The sequence below is a fragment of the Microcebus murinus genome, chromosome 15 (assembly GCF_040939455.1).
Source record: "Microcebus murinus isolate Inina chromosome 15, M.murinus_Inina_mat1.0, whole genome shotgun sequence".
Taxonomy (NCBI): domain Eukaryota; kingdom Metazoa; phylum Chordata; class Mammalia; order Primates; family Cheirogaleidae; genus Microcebus; species Microcebus murinus.
The window spans coordinates 45,763,871-45,785,881 of NC_134118.1; the positions used below are offsets into that span (position 1 = coordinate 45,763,871).

At 40.9% G+C, this 22,011-nt stretch overlaps 1 protein-coding gene and 1 long non-coding RNA gene across 2 annotated transcripts in view; one reads left to right on the forward strand and one right to left on the reverse strand.

Moving 5' to 3' along the window:
• Positions 1 to 10,792: 10,792 nt before the first annotated feature.
• On the reverse strand, positions 10,793 to 12,920 carry LOC142876358 (uncharacterized). The gene is made up of 3 exons (XR_012923246.1): positions 12,778 to 12,920; positions 11,883 to 12,088; positions 10,793 to 11,130 (listed from the first exon to the last, which is right to left on the reverse strand). It is a non-coding gene; the product is annotated as an uncharacterized LOC142876358 (long non-coding RNA).
• A 233-nt stretch (positions 12,921 to 13,153) lies between these two features.
• The window catches only part of TBC1D9 (TBC1 domain family member 9), a 112,092-nt gene continuing 103,234 nt past the window's right edge, over positions 13,154 to 22,011 (forward strand). Inside the window, exon 1 of the mRNA XM_012783831.3 lies at positions 13,154 to 13,610. Coding sequence (XP_012639285.3) covers positions 13,481 to 13,610 — 130 coding nt within the window. The 5' untranslated portion in view covers positions 13,154 to 13,480. The remainder of the gene's footprint in view (positions 13,611 to 22,011) is intronic.

Sequence of the window (22,011 nt, forward strand, 5' to 3'; positions counted from 1 at the left end):
TAAAGGACTGTATTTTACTACCTCACAGTAGAAAATATGTTTAGATTTCTTTTAAAAAGCCCTGGATAGAGGAGATTATTTTCTTGAGGAAATGTTCAGTGTCTTCATGGACACTTTGAACAGGGCTGGACTGCGTCAGAGGATGACAGTAGGTTTGCTCAGGTGAGTCAAGGGTACTTTAGCTCTTTATTTTCCTTATTTCCTCAGTGGAGGAGGAATGTAATAAGAAACCTTTGCACTTATAAACTCTGGCAAAAGACATTAGAGTATGAGGATTTCCACAACTCCAGCTGGAAATCTTTCCTAACAAAATTGAATCTGCTGGATAAGTGAGCAATAAACCCTAATCAATTATTACTATTATGTTTTAAACTATTAGAGATTTGATTTAGGGACCCAAGGTAAAGAAGTGTCAAATCAGTAGTTTATTAAAATGCCATAGAGGCCAGGCACGGTGGCTCACGCCTATAATCCTAGCACTCTGGGAGGCCAAAGCGGGAGGATAGCTCGAGGTCAGGAGTTCGAAACCAGCCTGAGCAAGAGCGAGACCCCATCTCTACTATAAATAGAAAGAAATTAATTGGCCAATTAATATATATAGAAAAAATCAGCCGGGCATGGTGGCACATGCCTGTAGTCCCAGCTACTCGGGAGGCTGAGGCAAAAGGATCACTTGAGCCCAGGAGATTGAGGTTGCTGTGAGCTAGGCTGACACCAGGGCATGCTGGCCTGGGCAACAGAGTGAGACTTTGTCTCAAAAAAAGAAAAGAGTACAGGCTAGATTTAGACTGCCTCGTTTGAATTTTAACTCTACTATCTCCTATTTGTGCGATTTTGGTCAAGTTATTTTACCTTTTTTTAACTTGGTTTCCTCATCTAAACATGGAGTTCAGTAACAGTACAGTCGGTCTTTACCTCGTGGGATTGCCTTAAGGATTAAATGAAATAATACAAATGGCCTTGGCACATAGTTAATGCTTAATAAATATTAATCATGTAATACACAGAATGTGTGTATGTATACAGTCAGCTCTCTGTATCTGCTGGTTCCTGCATCTGTAGATTCAATCAACCATGAATCAAAAATATTTTGAAAAAAATAAAAGATAACAATACAATAATCTATATGATATAAACAAAAACAACACAGTATAACAACTATTTGGATGGCATTTACATTGTATCAGGTACTATAAGTAATCTAGAGATGATTTAAAGTAAACAAGAGGATATGCATAGGTTATATGCAAATACTATGACATTTTATTTTTTATTCATATATATATATATATAATATTATTCCTAACCACTAGACCACCAGGGACTACATCATTTTATACAAGGGACTTGAGCATCAGTAGATTTTGGTATTCACAGGGGGTCCTAGAATCAGAAGCCCCACATATACCAAGGGACGACTGTACCTATACCCACATACACACACACATGTACACGCACACACAAATTATCTTCCCTCAGCCTCCTCAAATTAAATCTCAGGTAGCGTCATGACAGTAGGGTTTCTGCTGTAAGTTTAAGATACAACAGGAAAGAGTACTTGGGCCTCTTGTGAAACCATAGGCCTCAGTGAGAAGACAGCCCCACTTACCCCCACCTGCTCAGTCACACAACCCCTTCATGTTAAGGCAGCTGGAACCCACAACGGGAGGTGTATTATGTCTGTCGTGAGAGAGTTAATCTTCAAATTGGGAGAGTAAGAGAAGGGTCCAGAAATTTCTATCTTCCCTTTCTCCACGCCACCCGTCACCACTAGAGAATAACATTTACCAGCAGGCTAGAAAGTTCTCTTGATTGGAAGAAGGGCAAGTCTCATCAGAGGCACGTGGTAAGAGGATTCCAGGGCTGGACGGATCACCCAGCACTGAGGGTGCCAGGAGGGAACTGAGTCCACCCTGGCTGAGACAGTCGGGCTGCCCTTTGAGGGACTTCTCTGAGAAGAGGATGAGTGTTCAGATGAGAGGTCAGAAAGACAAACGTTCACTCCGAATGGCACACACAGGAATCCTTTAACAATGGAGGGAGATCGATTCCCATAAAAGTGTCATAGGTGGCCAACCACATTTGACAAGACAAAGCGATCGTAACAAATAGGTTAAAGAAAAAATAATTAAAATGGCTTTTTTTCTTTTTTTTTTTTTTGAGACAGAGTCTCACTCTGTTGCCCAGGCTAGAGTGAGTGCCGTGGCGTCAGCCTCGCTCACAGCAACCTCAAACTCCTGGGCTCAAGAGATCCTACTGCCTCAGGCTCCCTAGTAGCTGGGACTACAGGCATGCGCCACTATGCCCAGCTAATTATTTCTCTATATTTTAGTTGGCCAATTAGTTTCTTTCTATTTTTAGTAGAGATGGGGGTCTTACTCTTGCTCAGGCTTGTTTCGAACTTCTGACCTTGAGCTATCCGCCCGCCTCAGCCTCCCAGAGTGCTAGGATTACAGGTGTGAGCCACTGCACCTGGCCTAAAATGGCTCTAAATATCTATTTTAATTGTAAAACAGAGTTCTAGAAGACATCAGCTTTCAAAACATGTTGATTCATCACAATGTTGTGAAGCAGCTGGTCTAGTACCTAACCCTTCTGCTGAGGGAGCTGCCCCCACTGTTTAGGAAATACTGCGTCTGACTCTGCTGAGGAAAGTCTACAACAGATTATATGGAGGAAACCTGCACCTCTTTTGAAGGGGGAAATTTAGGGTCATTTGCATTAGCCCACGCTTCCTTTTCAAGTCTGAGCAAGATGTGGGGTTAATTACTGACCCTTTCACACATTATCATGATTCTTCTCAAGGCTTGGTCTACACATACCTAACAAAGCAAGGCATAAACAATCTCCTGTCCCCTGACCCCTTGGACCTGTCCCTGTGCTCCATTTCAAAATGAGATGAGATGAGGCCAAATTGAGAGAAAGAGGCCATAATTACAGTCCTAATCTTTAGTTTAACTCTGTACGTAGTAAAAACACCAAAGAAATCCTTGGAACACAGGTGGAAATCCATGTCATCTCAAAATAGCACTCAGAACAGGAATAAAGGACATCTCTTCATCCATACATGTTAATATACACACATTGATATTTGGAAAGATATTCACCAAAAGGTCAGTTGTTATCTCTAAGTGACGATAATTTGAGGACTTCTGCTTTCCCTTATGCTTTGTTATCATGCTTCCTTTGAAAAATAAACATATTTTTGATAGCCTGAAAAACAAAATTATTTTAATCTTGGAAAAAAGTATTACTATGTTTGTTGAAAATCCTAAAATGTAGTAAAAATGCAGAGTCATATCATCATGTTCTGCCCAGTAAACAGTGACAGACATTTTCAGATTAGATGAGGCAGTGAAGAAATAGGACAGCACCTATTTCTTGGGAGAAGAATTCGACATAATCTTTCTGGGGAGTAATTTGGCAATGTATATCAAGGACACTAAAAAGCTGAGTTCTATATGGCCCTGAAATTCTATCTTTAGGAGTCTTTACTAATAAAATAAGTAGATAAATGTGCAAAGATATATAGTTAAACATATACACCATAGATTTGCTTATAACATATTAAAGACATAAAAATTATTGCAGATAAGTAAATGAAGATATGTCATATAATTAAATAATATGCAGCCAATACAAGCAATGATATAACTGTACATTTTTTAAATCTGCAGATATGTTCACAATATTGTTATATAATAAAAGCAAATTACAAAAATTTATGTGTAATACAAACTCATTTCAGTTTGAAAAGAAAAACACTGCACATGTGTAGATTTACAATCTTTTGCTTTTTGCTTATCTATATTTTCTAACTTTTCTGCAATCAACATGATTCACTTGTGTGATTAAAAATTAAATATCAGGAAGAATATTAGTTGTAGATACTTAAATTTATAAAATAGCTCATGTGTTCCCCTTATACACACACACACACACACACACACACACACACATTTCTTTCTTTTTTTTCGAGACAGGGTCTTGCTCTGTCACCCAGGCTAGATCATAGCTCAATGCAGCCTTGAAATCCAGGGCTCAAACAGTCCTCATGCCTTAGCCTCCTGAGTAGCTAGAACTACAGGCAAGTACCACTGCACCTGGCTAATTTTTCTTATTTTTTTATAGAGATGTGGTCTCACTAGGTTGCCTAGGCTGGTCTCAGATTCCTGGCCTTAAGCGATCCTCCCGCCTTGGCCTCCCTAGGTGCTGGAGTTACAGGCGTGAGCCACTGCACTCAGCCCACATTTTTTATGTACAGATGATTATTTGCTCCTGGTTCTGAGAAAGCCTTTATTGGCTGGCACCAGCTTCAAGAGGTCCTACTGCAGCCTTAAACGTAGCTATGTAGAGTCAATTTAACAAAATGTAATCTTTATACAGCACTGTTTCCTTTAACCACTAATCAGCTATCTTTATCTAGAATTCTGTGATCTTCTATTGGCACATCTGAAAAAGATTTTTTCATTCCTTTCAAAAGGCTTCGTACTTGAAACTTCATGTTAAAATCTGAGGGCCACAGTTTGTAGAGAAGGATGCAGTCAGTAGGTATTTAATTTTGTTTTCAATATGTACTTTCCTATTCCATGTCCTTTAGGTGAGTGATGGTTTGCCTTGTGTAAGGAAAGAGAGGGGAATTATGTTTTTACAAGCTTCATTCAGGGATAGAATGTCTAAGCTTCCAATCTGATTGACTGAGTCATTCCCATTAAAAGAAACTGTAATTTCCATTGGAATAGAAATCAGTGTGATTTAACACATTCCCTTTTTATGGAAGATTACATTTCACACCCTATAAGGGGATTGCAAGTGACAAAAAGAGCAAAATTCTCACCAGTACGATTTTATGATGAAATGTGTATTTAAGTTTGTATTTTGTAGAAGAAGTAGTGGGTGGGGAACCTGCAGCCTGGGGGCCACATGAGGCCTTCTGGATTCCTTGAGTGCAGCCTTTTGACTGAATCCAAATTTTACAAAACAAATCCTTTTAATCAAGGGATTTGTGCTGTGAAGTTTGCATTTGGTGGAGGGGCCACACCTGGGGATCTGGAGGGCCTCGTGTGGCCTTGAGGCTACAGGTTTAGGGAGAAATAAAAATCAAGTCTTTTAATAAAATATTTGCCTTTTTCTTTATCCTGATAATGATAGCCCAACAGCCAACTCTTAGACTTACCTGTTGGGAGTTTCTCCTTCGCTGCAGTGAATAAGATTTTTTTCTTAATGTTTTATATCCAGAGTTTTTCAAAAATTTGGGATCTTTATATCATAATCTGTTTTATGATTTGTAATCTTGTTTGGAAGCTCTGAAAGCCTGGAAATCAGAGATAAGGGGTTACATATAGTTGATAAATTAGAAGGTTGGGGTGATAAGGTGTTATTTGGTGTTAGTATTGATGCGTCGATATTCCTTTGTTTTAAATCATTTAGTCAAGCACATCATAAAAATATTTTAGAGATTTGAGATACAAGATAGAAAATAGTACTTCTCTAATGAAAATGTTGTCAGTTTAATAAAAAGTATTATACTGTATCATATACTGTGTATCACACTGCATATAGTATAATTTTAAAATATGCTACATTAAAGAGTTCTTGCATTAACTGATATGGTTGATTGCTTTGTATTACACAAGGGAGACTTCAGTAGACATTTTCCAACTAGTATTGTATTTGAAGGCCAAGTAACAGGATAACTCTCAGAATGGCTAATTTTTTTTTTTTTTTTTTTTGAAGCAGAGTCTCACTTTGTTGTCCAGGCTAGAATGAGTGTTGCATCATCATCCTAGCTCACAGCACCTCCAACTCCTGGGCTCAAGCAATTCTGCTGCCTCAACCTCCCGAGTAGCTGGGACTATAGGCATGTGCCGCCATGCCTGGCTAATTTTTTCTATATATATTAGTTGACCAATTAATTTATTTCTATTTTTAGTAGAGACGGGGTCTCATTCTTGCTCAGGCTGGTTTCAAACTCCTGACCTTGAGCGATTCGCCTACCTAGGCCTCCCAGAGTGCTAGGATTACAGGTGTGAGCCACCTCGCCCAGCCTGGAATGGCTAATTTTATAATAAAAATTAACTTTTGGTGAGAATTCGTGAAGTGTCAGTTGTACAAAGTATGCATACCTACGTAGCTGCTCTGTCTTGGGGATCTGAACAAATGACAGCCAGTCATAGGCTGGGTAACAACCTGGCCCTTGGATGAAAAGATAATCTTAGCCAATCAACATCCTTCATGAATTATAGCTAAGACATACCTAGATAAAATATTCAGTTATGGTGGGAGATATAGCTTGAAAGCAACAACAGAGAAATGGAACCCGAGAGGCTGGTATGTATCATATGTATTAAATTATAAGAGAACAGAAACTATGAGTAAGCGAAGAGGCTGCTCAGTGGAGAAAGGCACTAGAACAGATGTATAGAAGCAGAGACTGGAAGAGAGAGAGGGAGAGAAAGAGAGAGAGGTGCTGATCACAGAGCTTCCTGAAGGTCTCTGGTACTAGTTGAGCCTATCTGAGCCCTTGCAATATTTTCCTTTTTTAAAAAAAAAATTAAAGTAACTTTAGTGACTTCTGACCCTAATTATCAAAAGAGTAAAAGCACTAGGATTATTAGCAAAAACAAAACAGAGCAAAATATGTTATATGTATGCAAAATCAAATTATATTAAAGAGGATATAGTCATCAAAAAAACAAGTTTTTGGCAGAGCACAGTGGTTCATGCCTGTAATCCCAGCACTTTGGGAGGCCAAGGTGGGAGAGGATTGGTTGAGGCCAGGAGTCTGAGACCAGCCTGAGCAACATAGCAAGACCCGTCTCTATAAAAGATATTTAATAAAAAAATTAGCTGGGCATGTTGGAATGCTGCACCTATAGTCCCCGCTACTCGGGAGGCTGAGGCAGGAGAATTGCTTGAGCCCCAGGAGTTTGAGGTTGCAGTGAGCTATGATGATGGCACCGCACTCTAGTCAGGGCAACAGAGCAAGACCCTGTCTCAGAAAAAAAAAAGTTGTCAATAGTAGGTTGTGTAGCAGATCTCTGTTGTATAGGCTTGTTCACAACCTTGTCTCCTTATGCTAACAGTTCTCTGATTTTCTTCTGGGGATTTGGATTATCCCACACACTGACCCCTCTCGGACTCTGCCACCACCCTCACCAGAGAAAGCATGTGACTAAGATTTGGCCAATCAGTGGATGGATCTTAACATCCAGCCCACAGTGACCGGCAATGGCTGTGAAAGCGTTATATAAATCTGAACTATTTTAATTCTTGAGGAAAAAAAGATGTGTCAAATAATGTGTGGAGAAAGAAGGAAAAGTTACAATTAGGATCTGGGACCATAATAGTCTTCTAAATAAAAAGATCAACTTCCAACTCTGCTATTAATTATCCAAGTGACTCTAGTCAAGTCCCTTCCCCTTTCCTAGGCTCTAATTTCCTTGTGTATAAAATGAGTAGCTGAGTGAATTTGTAATCAGGGTCCCCTCGGGCCCTTTTCTTCCTAAACTGTAACATACATTTAGAAATTCAGTAGTTATGTAACCGCCTTCTTCTTGGGCATTTACACTCACGGTGCTAATCTTGGAGATACAATAATGGTCTTGGCCCTCAGGGGATTTGCAGTAGATAATTTTGAAGTAGGCAAAGTATCCCCCCCCCCAAGTCTTTACCTTATCACTCTTTCCTACCCATTAAAACTGGCCCTCAGGCTGGGCTCAGTGGTGGTTCATGCCTGTAATCCTAACAGTCTTGGAGGCCAAGGCAGGAGGATCCCTCAAGGTCAGGAGTTGGAAACCAGCCTGGGCAAGAGTGAGACCCTGTCTCTACTAAAAATAGAAAGAAATGAATTGGCCAACTAAAATATATATATATATATATATATATATATATATATATATATATAATTAGCCGGGCATGGTGGCTCATGCCTGTAGTCCCAACTACTCAGGAGGCTAAGGCAGGAGGATCCCTTGAGCTCAGGAGTTGGAGGTTGCTGTGAGCTAGGCTGATGCCATGGCACTCTAGCCTGGGCAACAGAGTGAGACTCTATCTCAAAAAACTGAGCCCTCTTTAACGACAAATAGTTAATCTGAAAATGAATCTGTGCTAACAGCTTACTTTATTTTTTCTCCTTGAGAGGCTGCTGTCTTCTTTCCTTCCTTCATTCCAGGAACACAGTGCATTTGAAAAGGGTCATTGGGCCACAGCAACTCCAACATGGAAAGAAATAATGCCTCATTTTTTATTTCTAGAGCATCTCAGAATTCAAAAGTGGAGTGATGGAATGAATGTATGCAAGAGAGCACTGTTACAGATCAGAGCTGTTTTGAGGACTCTGTTCCCTTCAGTCACTCTATACATAAGGATGGTCCTGGCTACAGATCTGTCCAGCCACTTAAAGCTAAAAGAACCAAACTATGGCTTCTGTATCATCAATTAGCTCTAGCACTTGCAGAGTTTGTGGCGACCAGTTGATCTAGTTTCTCCAGCTGGTTTAGCGACTCAGATCCACTGTGAAGGACTCCATATCCAATACTGTGATGGTTCATTTTAGGTGTCAACCTGACTGGATTAAGGAACCCTGACTAATACAGATTTCAAAGCAACTGCAAAGTCTTAGATCTTCAAAACGATATTACTCTTTGCTACCCCAACCGGCCACCCTTCTCCTTCTACCTCACCGGACGCAAGAACTGCCCCTTCTAGGTCAGACAGGGAAGATAGGGGCATTTTTTTTAAAATGGCCCTTGATAAAACATTACCTTCAGATAGGAGGCCTTGGGGAGGAGTTGGATTCTCCCAGGGAAGTATTAGCGCTTTATTACTCTGCGGAGTGAATTCTTTCTGCTGCAACTAGAACTAAATTTCTACTGGCTGATGACTCCTCAGACAGCTGGGCAATGGAATGGTTAGTAAGACTCATGTCCTGCAGCCTTTGTACCCTTGCTTCTGGGATAACGGGTCCACGAAGGAGTGGGCACTATGGTTGCGAGGTAGTGTCTTGAGTGGCACAAGGTCAGACTTTTATTGATGCCATTTCAATCATAACAACCACGAGCTACATGGAGTTCCCAGACAGGCAATTCTCCTTAGTACAGCCTCTTCACTTGGTAGTCAGAGCCACCGGGACACAGGCTCAAGCCACTCTACAAGTCAGTCAATACTATAATCCATTTATAGTGGTATACTCATTCAATATATAAATGTTATAGGTTAAAATTTTCACATCAAATGAAGTGACATCTAACATCAAGAGAAAGGAGGATAAGGAAAATGGTTAATGAACCAGTCCAAGGAGAGCAATGTGGACAAGGAGAGTGTCCAGATGGTCATCAATGACTTGCAAGGCAGAGTGTTCGATTTGGACAGGGAAGAGTCCTTGACTTGAGCAGAGCCTTGGGCAGCAGATACTGGGTGTTGAGGGAAGCAACACAAGGGACAGTACGACAGCGTCTATTGAGACATCCATGTCAAACTGGTGAAATCCTGCTCTATTTAAAGTCCCTGAGTCCTCTGGTGAGGGCTGATAGTAAAGAGTTATGCCCTCGTCGGGTTGGGTGTGGTCTCTATTGGTTAGGCGAGCATGTGGTCCCTGCTGGCATGGTGCCTTTTGAAATGTAGGATGGAGTCTTTTTCTAAGATGGAGTTACTTATGTCAAGGGAGCTCTATACAGGTGAGGTGTACGGGCGGAAAGTTCTAAGAAGGCAAAGTAGAGGACTTAGTGGGGGAAGAGTGGAGATAAGGGGGGAAACACACCACTGTGAAGGTGAAAAGCAGAAAAGGAGGGCACACTGCAGGAATGGGGTGAGAACAGCCAAAGGCAAATTTACTACCTTTGCAATTTTGCTTCAGTCAGATCTGATCACAAAGTAATAAACCAATTAATTCCCTAAAGTTCAGGCCATCAGAACCCTATTTGGATTGATTCTTTTCCTTAGGGGAGAGGTGAGGGGAAGATCTCAGGAACACAGAGACAAAAACATCATCGGCCCCTACCTTATCTAAGCATCTGTTTAATGCTTTTCCTTTTCAGGTGGGAAACCATCCTTGGGCTTAAAACCAATGAGAATAAATTGAATGCTAAAAATATTCATCTATTTCACAGAAGAACTGGTTACATTAATTAGGTTCTCCTTTGCATCATTTCTAGTTCAGGTATATTTGATTGTCTTTTTTTATTATTAAGTGAGCAGTTAGCTGTGCTGGACTAGCAAGCCACCACAAACTCTTTGTAGTTCCTCTAGTTTTTTGCAATGTTCTTCTTCTATAGGTTATCACAATTCATTATAATAATGGCAGCCCTGATTTCCTGGAGAGAATGTGTTCTAATTTTTCCAAGAAACTAGAAAATAGCTTAGTATTTTTAAATGTTTCTTCTTTCCTTTTGGTATCCAATTTTGTTTTCAAAGAACATTTTTATAAATTTGTTTTGGTTATTATTATTAATTTTACATTATAATCATCAGAAAAACAGAAACTTTTATATGTTTTGTTCACTTTTTATCCCAGGGCTTAGAGTATAGTAGGCTTTCAAAAATTATATGTTGAAATAAACAAATGAATGAATGAATGCATGAATTGTATAAGAAAATAGCATCTTAGCACCAGAACATAAAAAAGGCTATGCTAAATTTATAATTTAGGGGTAGGGTAGAGGTTTTGGTGTCAAGCCACAAGTTTGAATAGTATGACAAGGGCACTCCAATATATAGTTGTGGGGTGGAAAGGCATAACCTTTCCTCACCCATCATAAGGGTCATAGCTGATAATCCTACAACAAAAGACAGGTTAGCAAGAGAAAAGCATAACAAATTTATTTAATCAAAATTTTATGTGACATGGAAACCTTCAGAAATGAGGACCCAAAGACCTGGGGACAACTGTCCATTTTTACACTTAGGTTCGATGAAGAATGGACAGCTGTGGGCAAATGTGATTGGACAACAGGGTATGATCTAATGGTAAGAGACTGAGGGGGAAACCACACAAAGCCTGTCTGTTCAGATTCTTCTTGGCCTTTCTGTGTAGCATTTCTTCCTCCCCAGTACAGGGCAAGACCCCTTTAGAAAGAGGAACTGCTATCAGACAAGGTAGGTAAGAGAATTTCCTCTTCTTCATGCCAGCTCCTAAACATAAAGGTGGGAGAAGATTACAGTAACATTTCTAGGTTTAATGGCTTCCTTTGGGGAGAGGGATTTTAGTTTCTATGACCTGCCTTGGAAAAGGAGGAATTCTGGTTTCTACGACTCACTTCAGGGGAAAATATGGGGCTAAGACAGGAGGGCAGGAGATGGTCGGAGAGACTTTGCTTCTCAGGCTGCTCCTGATGCCTTCCAAGCACTCTGCATGCCAAAGTGCCATACTTTGGGGTATCATTTCCTGAACCCAACATAGTATTAGGGCAATTAGCAGACCTTTTAAAATGCCAATTGCATCAAGTGAAAGAATATCTACGGAAACACTTCCAAAACTTTAAAAGTTATATAAATAAATATTAATATAATTTTCACATATGTATAATTTGTGATCTCATTGTTTGTTGTTGTTTTTTTTCTTTTACCCAGATATCCTTGACTACAGATGTGGTTTGTTGTTTTTTATATGCCTATTCTGTGACTGAAGACACTATGCTGTGTCTCCAAGTGCCAGATGACATTTTTCAGTTTGGGTTAAATATGTGAAGTTTCCATTCATAACTTGGAGTCTAAAGTGTTTGTAGACCAGGCAGAAAATCTGTCAAAGGAGGCAGATCTGTCAATTAGCCCATCTAAGCTCTGGGTAAGGAAAGGGAAACTTACATTGCTTGACAGCCCAAGGGGTAGGAGGAAACCAACAAGCACTGTGGTGGCCTCACTAGAAGGGCTGGAGATTTACTTACTTGGCCATTTGAAGTAATTCAACAATACAGGTCAGTCAGAGTTTTATAAGTAGAGTCCATGCAAGACAGTCTCATTTGAATGCTTTGCTCATTTGGAAAGGGAGAAGTCCCTGGGATTGTCCAGAATCCACGACAAAGCAGAGTCTGGTGAATTCCTATCTCTGGAAAGAGGAGCCTCTTTTTTGCTGAACTATCCCTCAGATCTCCTGGGTGAAGAAAAAAAAAAAAAAAAAGGTCATCTGATATGTAGGCAGATTGGGTTGTGATCACAAGAGACTGGAAGTACTTGGGGAAACTGAAACTGTCTAGGGATAAAGCTGGCCTGGTTTGTGTATCTCTGGTTTCACTGATTTTCAAAAAAAGTGTAATCCATGTATTAGGTGTGGATAAATTTCTAATTTCTGCCATGCCCAGTTTTCGAAGCTCCAAATGCCTGATACAGGAACAGCTGTGGTGTGAATTAGTTGGTCTAAGCTTTTGGGCTGCTTCCAAGTTCGCTATTGCTCATGCCCTACAGGTCAAGGAAAGAAGTGATGTAATGCACTTAGCTGGGCCACTTTAATTACAATGGAACGGAGAGGGGGAGGGGTCACAGCAGTGACAAGTGTAGCGCATGACTTGCCCTAGGGATGCAGGAAACAAAAACATCGACAACCATTGGCCGCGTCCACTTCCGAGCTGGGTGTCTAATCCAGCTCCAGGTCTGGAACCTTGGAACACAGGTTTCCTGGGAAAAGGGGTGGCGCTATCCCATAGGGCATCAACCTTAAACACACAATCAGCACACACACGCCCACGCAGGCTCGCAGCGTCCTCCTGCCGGGATGGGCGTGTGGCCCAGTGCTTGGCGCACGGTCCCCACAAGGTTCCCCCGGAGCCGGCCGCAGCTGCCCACCTCGGCGCGAAGAGCTCGCGGACGAACAACTGCGTCCGCGGAAGCTGGTGCCACCCGCGGTCGCCGCAAGTGAGCCGCTCTGTCGTCATTCATTCGCGGTGCCCGGAGCGTCCTCCCGCGGGGAGCGGGGCTTCGCCGGCGGCGCGAGCGGCCCGGACACCGAGTGTTGGGCGCGGCGACTGCGCGAGCTCGAGCGGGCAGAGACGGGAGCGACTCAGGAGTCCGGGCGGCGCTGCGGGAGCAGGGTCGCCCCGGGCCAGCTCGGCCCTGAGCGCGGGGCCGAATCTGTGCGCGCCGCCCGCAGCCGTGACCGCTGCGGAGCCGGATCCCAGGACTGAGCTACACCACTTCCTCCTCCTCCTCCTCCCGCTCCCCTTCCTCCTCCTCCTCCTCCCGCCGCCCTGGGCCGGAGCCGGGCTGCGGAGCGGCGGGCCTGGGCGTCTGCGGCCGCGGGCTCTCGAGGGGCGGCGGCGCCGCGGGGAGGATGCAGCTCGGCGCGCCCGCGTCCTCGCCGTCCTCCGCGGCCGCCTGCTGCGGCTTTGTTGCGGCCCGGGCGCCGCGGGCCGCCCGCTGCTGAAGTCGCCGCCGCCGCGCCTGGCGGGCGAGCGGGCGCGGGTGCCCGGGGGTGCGCGCCTGTGCGCGGGGCTGGGTGCGGGACCCGAGCCGCGGCCCCTTCGTGCGTCCGCCCGCGGCCGCCGGGAACATGTGGGTGAACCCCGAGGAGGTGCTGCTGGCCAACGCGCTGTGGATCACCGAGAGGGCCAACCCGTACTTCATCCTGCAGCGGAGGAAGGGGCACGCCGGCGACGGAGGCGGTGGCGGCGGGCTGGCGGGTAAGGGCCCCGGCCGGTCCCCGTGGGAGGGGGCCGAGCGCTGCGGCGCCGCCCGGGTCCTGGGCTGCGGGCACCGAGACGCCGCCCGGTCCCCCGGGGCTGGGCGACCCGCCCTGCCTTGTGTGGAAGGCAGCCCTGTCGGGCTCCGGCCCCTCCGCGTCCTGGGCGCCCGGGGGCGGGGGTGGTGGAGAGCGTGCGGAAGAGTGAGTCTGGGGTGGGGGGAGTATTGTCCCTTAGCAATCGAATGCGGTATGCCCACCCCTCCCCCCTGCCTAAAAAATACTGCTCTCCTTATGGGGAAGAGGGATGGAGGAATGTTTTTACTTCACTTTCTTCACTGGCGACAGCAGGATCAGGTATAAAATGCTCTTTTGTTTCCACAGAAGCGATCAGTAAGGGGCCGATGTGGTCATTTCCTATATTAGTTATGACCTAAGAGAAGTGAATAAGGAGACAGGAATTCTTTTGTTGCACCGAATTAGACATAAAACACAGCAAGTTATCGGGTTCTGGTTGTAAAAATAATTGGCTGTATAACTGCATTTTAACCATCTTAGCTCCATCACCTCTTCCCCGAACCCCCTGACAAGGTATTGTTACTGAAGCCATGTCATAGCGATCAGGATTACAAAATCAGTCGAACCCATAAAGTAGTGCCATATTTTTCAGAAAGGTCTTCCTTTATTAACTAACTAATTTGCATGGTGGGAAGTTACAAGCAATATCGAACACATACCATGCTAGAGAAATTGGACCTTCCCCCGTCTCCCTCTTGGAGTGAACAGAACTGGAATACTTTTTACAGTGAAAAAGTTAACAGAAGAAATAGTAGTTGTTTCACTAGGAAGGAGACTGTCAAAAAGAGATGAACTTTGACCTCTTCAGAGTTGAGCATATATCACCCTTCCGGAATTTGCATACTAGTAGATTGTTTTTTCAAAATGCCCTCCTATGAAATAAAAATTCTCGGTATAGTATGTATTTAGTTGTGATTATTTTTATAAATTAGTTTTCTCAAGATAAAATCCCCGTGAAATGTATACTGGTGTATGTTCGAAAGATCTTGCTAGTGCATCATCGAATGGCTTGTAGGTAGTCAGATTTTTGTTGTTATTCCTGTTGCACTTTTCCTACCATAAAAGAGAAAGGAATGTGCAAAGCTTCAGACCCCATTCTGGAAATACTGACTAGTGAACTGGAATCAGAATTTTTCAGTTCATTTTGTAGAAGTCTAACTATAAATGTTAATGTGTAACCTGCATATCTAATGTTGGGATCATTCTATCTTCCTTTAAGCCTAGGACAACAATGTAGAATAGTTAGTTTATTGTAGTAACAACTTATATTTTCTGCTGGAGTTAACTCTCTTAGGTCTTGTAACCATTAAGTATCTATTTACCTGGCTCATTTGCAATAATAGGGTGTGAAAAATTCAGGAATGCTGAGCCTTCTTTTTCTACTTAACATTTTTATTGTCTTTCTACTGCTTCTTGGAGCTGTAACTGATTACATCCACTTGGAGTCTCATCTCATCATTGATGACTTAGTTCAGATAGATAAAATTATATCTTTTAAATCAAGAAATCACAGCTATTGTACTTATTGCTGGGATAATTGAAATTATTGTCATGAGTAAACATATTCATGACAACAAAGGCTATTTTCAACCAATAATGGTTGAAATGTTATATAATGTATAGTATATTCTTATTCTAATGTGAGTTCATTCATTAATTCATTAACTCACTAAATCATTTAACAAATATTTGTTGGCACCTTCCAAAGTGCCGGGGTTACGAAGCTCACAGTCTAGGAGAAGACAGATGTTGATGAAATAATCACATAAATTAATGTAAAATTGCCACTCCACAGGGTTCCCAGCAGAAAACAGAATCTAACCTAGTTCAAATGAAGAGAGTTCAGTGAAAGGATGACTTAGAAAGGGTTATCAGAACCTTACACTGGTTTTAGCAGTGGAGAGCTGTTAAACCAGAGGCAGGGATGATGTTATTGGAGTCTGGTGAGAGCTGGAGCCAGGGAGGAGGAGCTTGGGCCTGGACAGAAGCGGTCACCCCTGGAAACATCATGGCAAAAGGGAATGGGGAGGCCATGCCCTGACTTCTTTCTTCTCACATCCCCCCAGCTTCTGCCTTTGTTTCCCATCTGCAGAACCCGATAGAAGCCACCTGGACAGGGAGTTCTGGTGATGGAGTCCCTTGGGATCAGCTTCCCAGGGATGGGTCTGGGGGTCGGGGCACACTGACTGAGTATGGCCAGAACAAATAGCATAAGGAGAGTTTCATGATGTTGGTTAGTTCCAGTGAGGGCCGAGGGTAGGAGTGGGGGCAAAGGAAAGATTCCCTGAGGAAATGACCCCTGAGCTGAAAAGATAAGAAAGAAAAAGATCTGCCTGTGAGAAGGGAGGGAAGAGCAAGTGTTGGGTATTAATGGTTGGAAATTTTCTAGATCTCAGGACATTTAAATAAAGTGCATTATCTGGACCAATGCAGCCATGTTCACTTAGCAAATGGATGACAGATAAGTGGGAAAGCTACTCAGTGTGAACTGTCCAGGTGTGTTCAATGTGTGGCCATCATGATGTTTGGTAAGATGTCAGCACAGAAAGCTACAAAAAATAATGGACCAAAGTGAGGATGCTGAACACTTTTTTAAAAAATCAAGCTATTCTGTTCCTGATTACAGGCAATATACATGGGTATTGATGCAATGAAATCTTCTATTATAGAGGCATTTGACTGATTTATTTAACTCCTTTTAACTGCGATTTCATACACATACAAAAAAGTATACAAACCAGATGCAGAGCGTAGTGATACATTACAAAGCAAACCACTCCTCACTCAACGCCAGCATAAAAAAATAGAACATTGCCAATGCCCAGACTGTCCCCGCATGTGATTCCTCCTCAGTCACAACTCTCATGCTCACCAGAAGGTAAAAAGTATCCTGATTTTTTTTTCATTTTTTTGAGACAGAGTCTCACTTATTGCCCAGGCTAGAGTGAGTGCCTTGGCATCAGCCTAGCTCACAGCAACCTCAAACTCCCGGGTTAAGTGATCCTCCTGCCTCAGCCTCTTGAATACCTGGGACTACAGGTGTGCACCACCACGCCTAGCTAATTTTTATTTTTATTTTTAGTAGAAACAGGGTCGTGCTCTTGCTCAGGCTGGTCTCAAACTCTTTACCTCATGCCATCCTCCCACCTCAGCCTCCCACAGTGCTAGGATACCAGGCATGAGCCACTGTGCCCAGCCTGCCTGGATTTTTGAGCAAAAAATTGAAATGAAATTATAGAGTGTGTATTTGTTTGTGTCTGGAGTCTTTTGCTCAGCCTTGTGTTTGTGATATTCATGAATGTTGTTGCCGATGGCTGTAGTTCATTCATTTTTCTACTCTGTGTAGAAAACTATGATAAGAGTATATCATAATTTATTCATGTATCATTTATCAACTGTATTATTGGGGAGCCTTTAGACGACCCCTTTTGGGATATTATAGATAATGTGGCTATGGTCATTTTGGGCCATGCTTCTTGATGCCTGTGGGCATACATTTCTATTTGGTTTATACACAGGAGAGGAACTGCTACCTTATAGGATAAATGTACTGTCAACTTTAGCAGATGATACCAAACTGTTTTCCAAAGTAATTGTATCAATATACTCCCACCAGCTGCATATGGGAGTTTCCCTGGCTCCATTCCATATCCTTGCCAACACTGTCACTCTTTGTAATTTTAGGCATTCTGGTGGCTTTGCAGTAACATCACATTGTGGGGTTAATTTGCTTTTTCATGACTGATGAAGTTGAATATCTTATATATTTATTGGCCATTTGAAATATTTTAACAACCATGTTAGTGACATGGTTTTTCAAGTCTCTTGCCCATTTTTCTACTGGATTGTCTTTTTCTTACTGATTTGTAGGAATTTTTAGAATGTATTCTAGATACAAGCCCATTCATTGTTCGTTGTACATGTGGCAAAATCTTTTGTTTCTTGTGTATTTATTTAGTAAAGGATCAAAAGAAATTCTTAATTTATTAATTCCTTCAAGTCCTTTATAGATTCCATTTCCTTTATGGTTAGTGTTTTATTGTGTCCTGTTCAATAAGTCTTTTCCTACTCGGAGGTTATAAAGATACTCTTTTATATTATCTTCTAGAAACTTTGCAGGCGTCACTGCCAAATCACTGGCAATTAATTTTTGCATATTGTGTGAGGTTGGGGCCAAGTATTATTGTTTAAATTTGTTGTGGACATTGATTTGCCCCAGTGTGATTTAGGCCATTCTGTCCCCATTGCTCTATAGGGCTAGCTTGATCAGAATTCGCGTGCCCAAATGTGTGTGGGTCTGTTTGGGTTTTCTAGTCTATTCCTTTTATTTATTAGTATATTCTTGCTCCAATAGCACACTGTAGTTGTATAATAAAAGTTTATATTCAGTAGATCAAGTTCTCTAATCTTGTTCTTTGTTCTCAAAGAGTTTCTTGGCTATTCTTTTACACAATACAGATGCTCCTCTACTTATAATGGGCTTATATCCCAATAAACCCATAGTAAGTTAAAAATATTGTTAAGTTAAAAGTGCATTTTTGATTATGGTATCTTCAATTTACAATGAGTTTATTCAGATGTAACCCCATTGCAAGTCAAGGAGCGAACTGAATGTGTACAGTTTTTGCATCACTGTGAAGTGAAAAAATAGAAAGTGGAACTATCTGTATTTTAGAATCAGCTTGCTCCACCAAAGCAAAACAACAGCAGCAACAAAGACTTTAAAACTATTGGGGCTGGTCCGAAGGTAGTGAGTTATCTCACGTGATTGTTCACAGTCAGTTACAGATTGAACTCCTTGTTCTACTACTTTCCCCCCTCCTCACTACTGCACTTGACTAGTCTTAAAAAAAAAAAAAAAAAAAAAAAAACTATTGGGATTTTGACTGAGATTATATTGAGTCTGTAAATAAATTTGGGCAAAATTGTTACCTTTATAGCATCCAGTCTTCTAGTCCTTGAACATAGTATGTTCTTTATTTAGATTTTTAAAAATTTCTCTCAATGTTTCAAAGATTTTTGTGTAGAGGTCTTACACATCTTTTATTAGACTTTATTTCTAGGTATTTCTTTTTTCTTTTCTTTTTTTTTTTTTTAATAATAGAGACGGGGTCTCGCTCTTGCTCAGGCTGAGGTCTCGAGCTCCTGACTTCAAGCAATCCTCAGTTTCCCAGAGTGCTAGGATTACAGGCATAAGCCACCTCACCCAGCCCATATTTTTTGCTTTGTTGTATATTATGTCTTTTTAAAATTTCATTTTCTATTTCTTTTTGCTGGGATGGAGAAGTATAATTGTTTTTTATATTGACTTTGTATCCAGAATGTAGCTAACTTAAGAAATGAATTCTGATAATTCATCTGTAGATCATTTTGTATTTTCTACATATAGAACCACATCATCTGATCATATTGACAGTTTTATTTATTTTTTTAATCTTTATGGTTTTTAAAAATTTTCCTTTGCCTTTCTTCACAGTCCAGGGCATCATTACAATTACAAATTGATATGGTGATAGTACATATCCTTGTCCCTTTCCAGGTCTCCAAAAGAAGGACTTTCAACATTTGTTTGTTGTTAAATATGGTGATTTTTTGGTGTTTTTAGGAGTTCTGATTTCTAGTTTGCGAGGAGTTTTTGATTATATATGGATTTACATTTTTAAAGATGCTTTTCTGTTTTTTGAAGCAATCATATGACTTTTTCTCTTTTATTCCATTAGTGTGGTGACTTATATTAACTGATTTACAGGTGTTTGGCTGAACTTGCATGTAATAATCCTAATAATATAGCGTTGCAATTTATAATTGTTGTGTTTTCCTGATGAATTCAGCATTTTATCATTATTAAATGTTCGCCTGAATCTCAAGAATTGCTTTAGCCACATTATAGTGAGAACAGATTTATTTGGTTATTGTTCATATGGGTTCTCTTTTTCATACTTTTACTTTTAACCTTTTTTGTATTCGTATATTATAGATATGTCTTTTATAAAAATAGCAGATAATTAATTTTTTCCTTAATACATTTTGAAAATCTTTGCCTCTTAATTGGATTATTAAGTCAATGTACATGTGACTTGGGTTTAAATCTGGTGTTTTACTAAATGCTTTCTGTTTCTTCTACCTGCCCTGTGTTCTTTATATTTTCCTTCCTTGCCTTTTGGTGGGATATGGGAGTTAATTTTTTTTTTAAGTTACACTTTTTGAGCCTCTATTAGCTAGAAGTTTTATGTTCATTTCCTTATTCTTTTAGTAGTTACTCTGGAGATTACAAATGATTTTTTACTTATTAAAGTATACTGTTAACTGGTACTTTTATTTTTTAAATTGGTACTTTTAATCTTTTCAAAGATAATGTAAGAACCATGGAATACTCTTAACTCCCCACTCCTCAACAATTTACATGCCATTGTAGTAATATATTTTAGTTTTTAACATATTTTCAACCCAAGAACATGTAACTATTACTTTTTTTCCTTTTCCTTTTTTTTTTTTTTTTTTTGAGACAGGGTCTCACTCTGTCACCTGGGCTGGAGTGCAGTGGCATTAACCTAGCTCACAGCAACCTCAAACTCCTGGGCTCTTGTGATTGCCCGGCCTTAGCCTCCTGAGTAGCTAGAACTACAGGTGCATGCAATCGTGCCCAGCCTATTTTGAAAAAAATATTTTGTAGAGATAGGGTCTCACCGTGTTGTCCAGGCTGGTCTTGAACTCTTGTTCTCAAACAACCTGCTACCTCAGCCTCCCAAGTGCTGAGATTACAAGTGTAAACCACTGTGCCTGGCCAAGTATTACCATTTTAAAAGTCTATATTTTAAGTTAGATTTCCATGTTTACCATTTTTGCTTTACTTTTTCTCTTCCATCTCTGACCATTTTTTCTGGAATCCTTTTCTACTACCTGAAAAACATCCTCTACTCTTTCCTTTAATGAGAACCCATTGGTGACAAATTTTCTCAGTTTTTGTGTGTCTGTAAATGTCTTCATTACACTTTTATTCTTGAATGTTATTTTTGGTTTGAATGCTTGGCCATTAATAGTTTTTAAGCATGGTTATGGTGTTGTTCCATTGTCTTTCGATCTACATTATTTCTTTTGAGTTGTACTGCCACTGTGAATTATTGCTTCATTATAGGTAGTATGTCTTTTTTCTCTAACTGCTTTTAAAGTTTTTGCTTTGAGTTTAGCTTTCTGAAGTTTACCTTTTCTGAAGTTTACTAGGTATTTGTGGATTTTTAAAAATTCTGTTTGGGAGCTGGTTGCAGTGGTTTACACCTGTAATCCTAGAACTCTGGGAGGCCGAGACAGGAGGATCACTTGAGGTCAGGAGTTCGAGACCAGCCTGAGCAAGAGCAAGTCCATGTCTCTACAAAAAAAAAAAAAAAGAAAAGAAAAGAAAAATTGGCTGGCAGTGGTGGAGTACACCTGTAGTCCCAGCTACTGGTGGTGCTGAGGCAGAATTGCCTGTGCTCAGGAGTTTGAGGTTGCAGTGAGCTATGACGATGCCACTGCACTCTAGCCAGGGCAACAGAGCCAGACTGTGTCTCAAAAAAAAAAAAAAAATTCTTCCTGGGGGTAGGAGTTCTTCTTTAGCATGTCTTCTATTGGTTTTGTAAACTTCTAATCCATTGTTTCTTCAAATATGGCTTTGCCCTGGTTCTCTCTTCTCTCTTTCTGATGCTTCAATTACATGTATATTAGACATTTTTATTGTATCTTCTATGTCTACTACTTTCTGATTTTTTACTTACTTCCTTTTAGTTATTTTTTTCTGATCCATGTTTTAATTTAATAGCTTTTTTCAATTGTATTTAATCTTTAGTTAAGCCCAATGAGGTAAAATTATTTTTTCAGTTAGAAAATTTCTGTTTGTTTCATTTTTATAATTTCCAGTTATCACAACGCTCAAACTTGTTTTCTTTTTTGAGCAAGTATAGTTCTTTTAAAGTTTCTGTTGACTTAAATACCCTGAGCCCACGTGGGTCTGTTCTACTGTCTGTTATTTTTCCGAGTTTTCATTTATGCTGTTAAGTCATGCTTTATGTCTGGCTACTTTTGATTATAAATGGGACATTGTAGTTCTACTTTGTAGAACTAATCTGAAGCAAAAGATAATGTTATTTTTTATTAGACAGGTTTTTTTCCCTGCCAGTTGCAAACTAAAATCACTTTAATTTTAGGTATCAATATATTCTAAAACTGAGCTCTAACCCGGGTGGTTTTGCTTACTTAGGATTCATATTAAGTTATGGCTGTCCAAGGTCCCAACCCAAAAAGGGGAGCATGGTTAGCTTCCCTACCTTTTTGGTGGCACTGACCCCTCC